Source organism: Pseudorasbora parva, chromosome 8 (genome assembly GCF_024679245.1).
Source record: "Pseudorasbora parva isolate DD20220531a chromosome 8, ASM2467924v1, whole genome shotgun sequence".
NCBI classification, from domain to species: Eukaryota; Metazoa; Chordata; class Actinopteri; order Cypriniformes; family Gobionidae; genus Pseudorasbora; species Pseudorasbora parva.
The window spans coordinates 28,365,758-28,372,841 of record NC_090179.1 but is presented as its reverse complement, the minus strand read 5'-3'; the positions used below and the strand labels follow the sequence as shown (position 1 = coordinate 28,372,841).

The 7,084-nt window shown below is 38.0% G+C and overlaps 1 protein-coding gene across 1 annotated transcript in view; it reads right to left on the bottom strand.

Moving 5' to 3' along the window:
- Nucleotides 1-7,084, bottom strand: part of pafah1b1a (platelet-activating factor acetylhydrolase 1b, regulatory subunit 1a) — a 61,216-nt gene that overhangs the window by 12,266 nt on the left and 41,866 nt on the right. Inside the window, exons 3-6 of the mRNA XM_067450626.1 lie at nucleotides 6,314-6,398; nucleotides 2,788-2,862; nucleotides 2,382-2,588; nucleotides 1-130 (exon numbers count right to left, since the gene is read on the bottom strand). The exon at nucleotides 1-130 is cut by the window's left edge and continues 39 nt beyond it. Of these exons, the coding sequence (XP_067306727.1) occupies nucleotides 1-130; nucleotides 2,382-2,588; nucleotides 2,788-2,862; nucleotides 6,314-6,398 (497 nt within the window). The remainder of the gene's footprint in view (nucleotides 131-2,381; nucleotides 2,589-2,787; nucleotides 2,863-6,313; nucleotides 6,399-7,084) is intronic.

Sequence of the window (7,084 nt, the reverse complement as noted above, 5' to 3'; positions counted from 1 at the left end):
AGAGCTTAATGGTCATGTCCGCTGAACAGGAGGCTAGCAGCTTTCCAGTATGGTCAAAGGAAATGTCCTGCACAGAGTCTGTGTGGCCTTTGAGGGTCCTCTCAAAGTCACCCGTTTCATAGTCCCATACCTGGATCAAACACAAAACGCATGTTTTAGCTCAAGATGAAAATCTTTTCAATAAAAAGCCATTAAATTGTTTGGCAGCCTGTAAGTAATATATCAAAAGGCAGGTTTGGGCTTGTAGCTGCTATTATTCAGTAAAACATCTGTAATGCAGCAAGCTGTTAAACACCATCAAACATGCCAGACTGCCCTCTGGATATAATGGTGTGAACATTTGCTCATTCAGTCTTTATCAGAATTTCATCCCACAGTAACCTTACAGTACTGACTGCACTCTCAAAGTAAAATTGTGGCAGACTATTTTCATATAATGTTTACCCTAAAATTCAGTTTTCATAATTTTCTTTATCATTAAAGCATTTTTGTGAAGTGAGGCAAACGTTATCTGCTTGTTTGCCTGGATGCAGCAGTATGATAAACAGCCTCAGGGCTTAATGTAAAGATCAGGTTTCAGCAGTTTCTTGGCAGCAGCCAGACACATAGGGATAAGCTCTGTCTGCTACATAGGGGGCCGGTGACAGAAGCCCCTGCACCTGCTTATCGGTCTCCTGCTTCCAAAGAGGGAGACTGAACTCATCCAGTCATCATCTGACAGAAAACATACACAAGAAAAGCCTGATGTGGCACCCCTGGGTTGGTCAAGCATGTAAGTTTTAATCACGCAGCTTAGACTGCTAAACTATTATAATGCATACTACATCTGTTTTTAGCAAGGACTTGTATCTGCCCTCATTGATCTGTCTGTATGTACCTGATCATAAACACACTCACCTTAAAAAAAAACAAAAAAAAAACAATATAAATGGAATAAAAAGGGGGGGGGGGGGGGGAGGGGTGTTACAGGACAACAGCAAATCTAAATTCCAAAAAGGCAATAATCATTTCTTTGTTTTGGCTGATAACCGATAAAATGGCCAATACTGAGATGATATACTACTTTGCTTTTAGTGCTTTATCTTTAATTCATCTAGGCAAGATAATTTAGGTATCACAACAGTTTAAAAAAACTGTTGTGAACTTTACTGAAGTTTTCATTTATCAGATTTATAAAACTATGTTTAGACTTATGTAAAGATTTACTTCAGTGTAAGATGTTCAGTGTTGTATGCTAGTATGTAAAAAGCATGCTGAAATTAACCATGAATTTAGAAGAAAGGAAAGAAAGAAAAAAAAAACCTGCATGTTTGAGTGCATGTCATATTTCCATGCGCATGTATAAAATATCACAGTCTGAAAAGAAAAGAAAAAACTGGAAAAAACATACTTGTGCATGAACCTGAACTGCAAACCTAAGTAGACTAAGCAAGCGAACGGTTTTATCAAGAGGCAAGCGAAGCGAAAGCTGTCAAACTGCTGATTTACATAAAAGGAAAAAAATGTTTAGGTGAGAAAAAAAAACCTCTGGCTGCACAGAACAGGCTCCCTGATAATTAGCAATAGAATATGTTGATGGAAAGAACGGGACAGAATATTTTTGGACTGGCTCTAGCTGTCTGGTTGAGGGCTGTCCATGTTTAGATGGGGAGGACTGGGGATTTTAGGAAGGGGTTGATATTAGGAAGTACAAAACTAGGGCACAGGAGGAGGGGGCACAGACAGGTTGGTGGCCATAGCTGCTGGCACTAAGGCAGAAGATGAATTACTCAAACAGCAAGTGTTCATGAAAATAGAGGAACCCTTTGTAGGACTACTTCCAAAAATAAAAGAGTACATGTAGTAGGGAGTGCCTTTCATATATCATACCTCTGATTTTTTTTTGGCTGATCTAAAGTGTGAAAACCTTTCCCCTTGGCTTTAAAATCAGCCAAAAAAAAAAAAAAAAAAAAAATGTAATAAGAGGCTATAAATGGGTTTAGACTTAGGTTGTCTGTAGATTTCCTGGGCTCAGTTATCAATGGCAGGCAGGCTGAAACACGGCTTATTACCAAGGGAATGTCACACTGCTTGTGCAGACTTGTGTATATTTTGTGTCTCTAGAGACACTGTATAACAAAGTCAAAATAAATAAAAAACACAAAAAAAAAACTAAAGAAGACAGTGGCTGTCAGCACAGCAGTCAAACCTACAGCTCATTCAAGGCAAGAGACTGCAAATATGTTTGTCACAAAAGCAGGCAAGTTTAAATTTGATGGGTCATTTACACACTGCAAATTAAGATTTGATCACACCAATGTAACAAATAAATGGTCAGTTTAAGGGGTATGAGATGTACACCATGCATGCAGTGTGCTTGATAATGCCACAGAACACCTCACCTTTATTGTTGCATCCTCTGAGGCAGAGACTATGACACTGAAAACAGGATGGAAAATGACTCTGGTGACAGGACTCCTGTGGCCACTCAGGGCGTATCTCTCAGGGGGACGGGGGATCCATTCTTTGGGGTCTCGCTTCTGTCCAATTGGCCCACCTAAAGTAATTTCCTCTTTTGCCTCATTCAGTTTTGATTCTAATTCCATCACCTAGCAGAAGGCACAATGTGTAAAACTCATTACAAACATCAAATTAAATAAATGGTGAAATTTTGGATTACAATTATGGTAGTTACAACACAGCATTTATAAACCCAACTTTTGCCATTTCAGAGCATGCATAGTCAATGAGTCATGGCTGCCTCCATGGTCCTTAATAGGATTTGCATTAAACATGAAATGCACAAACCTTTTTCTGTAATCTGATGACTGATGTCCATTTCTTTTCCAAAAGACCTGCATACTTTTTATCCAATTCCTCATTCTGGTGACAAAAGAAGATAGAAACTTCCTTAACACAACACACTGCATTAAAGAAATAGAAGAATTACATACAGCCATAAGCAAAAAGGGCACACAAAAAAAAAAAAAAAAAAAAATCACCCCAGTGGAAACTGTAAATTCCCTCTAAATCCCTTCACATGGGTTAATCTCTGGCAGACAAAGAGCTTACCAAGATTACAAACACACAAACACTGCACTTTGAAAATTTTACTTTAGGGTGCCTGGCACTAACTAGACCTTCCTGTAAATCACATTTAGCTTTCAAATTTGAGACATAAATGTATCCCATTGGCAATACTAACAATGTCTTTATAGAGGTGGGTGGTAAGACTTATGTTTTATATGTATAACTAATGATAATAAAAGTATAAAATATATAATTTTGATTTATGTAGGGCCAAGAACTCCTCTTAAACAAACAGAACAGGAATATCAGAGGCAGGAATAGCAAACACTTGTCATGATGGTTGTTTTTACTGTTTATTAGGGATGCTCATTTCGGTTAATTTTTCCGACCAACAACCGATGCTCATTAATAGATTATTAACCGTTAACTGGTAAGATTATAATACTGAATTTGCATTACATAAAAATATAATTGACGGGAGTCTGTGACCCGTTAAAAATACTTTTTTCACGTGTTTATTTTATTGTGCAAACAGCAGAATACAGAAGAACCTTTTTTGCTCAACAAAAGAACCTAAATTCACACCAGAGCCCTGCATTTACCTAATATATACCTAACATACCTAAACACGGCCGGGCTTTTTTAGGCTTCTCCTTCGTTTACATTTTTTTATAAATCTTAAAAGAAACAATGTGCTGCGCTGGTTGAAACAACATGAGACCATAGCTTACCCGACTGTCAAGACATGGCTTGCACATATAGGCTAGAGTCCAGCAGCAGCGCGTTTCTTCAGCTGCTATAGTTATGGCCTTTTTACAACTGGTTCCTTCATTGATCTTCTTTGACCAGGTATCTATCTGATTGTGAAACGACCAGGAGTAGGCCTAAATGACTTCTGAGATTCTTTCAAGATGTATTTAATTTCCGATTACTCAAACAAACCAATTCAGAAGGTGGTCTGAAAGCATTAAGGTGGTCATTAAGCGTAAAAGTATCTGGTTGTTTAAACCATGTGTAACTTTTACTCCTGGCAAATGGTTAAAAAATAAATGTGTGAGAGCATGTTATCTTGTAGTCAAATAGATATGATGGTGCTGCAAATGAGTAAAGCAAGCCAACGCAAATGGACGCAAATTAAACTTAAAATAAGTCTTAGATGCTCAAAAACGATGATTTTCAATAAAAATTATTAAATGATCTTACCAGTGCTTAGGTCGCTCTCTCATATTGCAGTCTTTGAATTTGAAATAAGCTGCTGAATAAAACGAAATATAACTGTGGCAAGGGGTGCGTGGTTCAGCGAGGTCTGCAGCGGGAGAGAGAGCCGCGGGACGAGCGGTAAGTGAGTGGGTTGGACACAAATTAATAACACCTGTATCTTGTTCTAGTAATGGGCGTGGAGAGGGGATAAAACGCCAGTGGAATCGGAGACCAGGGAGAGAGAGAGTCGGACGGTTGATGCCAGAGACCCAGAGACTGAGAAACCGGAAGCGCCGACCCGGAAGTGATAGTTGTGTTTTGAGTTTGATAGAAGTCACACGCTGAGTGTGTTGCTGAGTATTGAGATACTTAATAAAGAAAGCATCAACCGTCCAGCCGACCCCCGTGTCCTCTTCCTTCCTCACATTCACGAACTTGCTACAATAACAACTTTGATATTAAAAACAAAACTAAACTATTTTAATGGCTGCAACAATGTAAGCCAAAAATTTTTTTTGATAAGCTGTCGGAAACAACCACACTGTGAAAAGCATTAAACAAGGCTTCATATGGCACTGATGCCCAGCGAATACAGAGATGCTTCGTTAGAGCGGCCAGCCTCGGGAAGCGACTTTCATTTCCTTTTCTCCACAAGTCAGGAGCTTTTAGTTGTACTGCTGTATTGTAATACCGCATAGCTTATTATATAACTTCGTCACCCTTTCGGTCTAAATGGTCCCACACAGTTTGCTTCTTTATACCATTGCTTCATTATGCAAAATAAGTCTGTTAGAACGAGTGGTGCATTGCATGTGTCAAGGCGCCTTGTGAGTTAAAAAAAAAAAAAACTATGAAAAAAAAAAAACCTTTAAACCGTTTAACCGTGTTGATCGGTCAAAATTCTTACTATCGGTTAACGGTTAAACTGTCAATATAAGCATCCCTGCTGCTTACGGATCATTACCTTCATTCCCAATTCCATTTTATTCAGAAATAATTCTTATTCTGTCTAATTCTGAAGTATGAAAATCCAACAAGAGTAATTGTGTGTAAACTCTGACATTAGACATTCTTATGGTTGTGTCATTAAATAGGCAAACTCAAAAGTCTCAGCCGGACAGCAATATGAAGGTTCTGTTTGCTGAAAGATGCTTATGCTTATGAGACCAGTCAAGTGAAGCAAAACCATTAGACAGCTCCCAAATCTATTGTTGATGAAAAAAAGAATGTGGCAGACAAAGAGAAAGAGAGGAGAGAAGCTCTTTTGGAGTAATATCAGAGGTGTTAAGCAGGTGCCATTTCTGTGATCAGAAGTGGAGTGAGAGGGGTCGTGTCATGCGTCTCTGAGGGAAAGGGGCATTTAAAGCCTCTGCAGAGGTCTGATCTGCCATCTGTCTAGACCCTCTGCCACGTGTGGCGGCAAATGGCTAAATACCAGCCCCATCAGCCTTGCCAGCCTCTAACCACTCCCACCTGACAATCCATCAGCTCCCTCCAGCCCTCAGAGAACAACTCTTCATCTACAGTTATGCCTAAAGTCACAAACCCCTGCCACCTTTCAGAACATTTTAACAGCTGGAAGAATCGATGATGAAATCTCTTTTGCTAAATGTAGTCATGTTAATAGCATTCTGGTTAATTAAAGAGCTTTTAGTCCCATAGACCACCTTTCAGTCAGCAAATCTGATCAATAATTCATCCTCTTTCTTCCCTGTACAAAGAAAATAAACAGTTCATCTTGTGTTTAACAAGGAGTGTTTTCAAACAAGAGCTTCTCTGTGCACCAATACCTCTCTCATTTCCAGAAAGCATATACGGAGAGGCGTTTTCTGATGAATTTTAGTAATTCTCCTGGTCTATCTTATGATAATAGAAGGACACTATTCCGTATTTCTCTTTATCAGTGTAAATTATCGCTGAGACAACAGGGAGCATTGGGTTTTACATCTGCCACACATCATAATTATCTCTGCACTGCCTTAATTCAGCACGTGCGCTGTCAGTCACAACCTCATACAGAGGCGCCAATTAAAAGGGGAACACTTTAAATTAAGAAATATATTGGTTTGACTGAGGTTTAAATGGAGGGGGTTCCCACACTCACCATGTCTAATTCTGCCTCCTTTTTGAAAACTGAATATGCTTCTTCATATCCGTTGGAACGAAGGTAATCAGCTATCGCTCGGTTTCTGAAAAACAAAGAAAAGCCTAATTAGTTCTCTTGATAACCAGGCTTTATGATTGTGGATTAGGAAAAGAGCTGTGGTAAGAGCTTTTAACACAACAGAAGAACATGCACATCTGAGTACATATTCAGACAGTGGTATGTTGGAATTCCATTATGAGAGACAAAACAACTGTTCATGGAAAAACTCAAGATTTTATGGTGAACCAGGTTTGATAAAGAAAAAAAAAAAAAAAAAAAAACTGATATGCAAATTGCTCAGTAAATATCAGTGCTGACTCAAAGATGTGCAAAATACATTTATGAAGAAAGTATTTTGACATATTCACCCCCCATATAGCTTTTTGGATCCAACCACTATTTTCCTCATTTAAGATAAAATTATATTACATATGAATACAGTTTATTTATAAGATAATTTTATTTACAAGTGTCATGCTTGTGATTTCCATTTGTCATGTAGCCATAGGATATCTATGAAATAAATTATGACAATTTTATTTATTCAGATACAGAAGAAATGTGCATTTTATCTTTATTTTGTCATCACTGAAAACTCCAATAGCCTTCCTTCATTCAGATTTTATATAATATTTTTCTCATCCGTGGATTTGAACCGAACCTTTATTACATTATTAAATTGTAAGCTATAACAAATATTAAAAAATAAATAAATAAATAAATAAATGA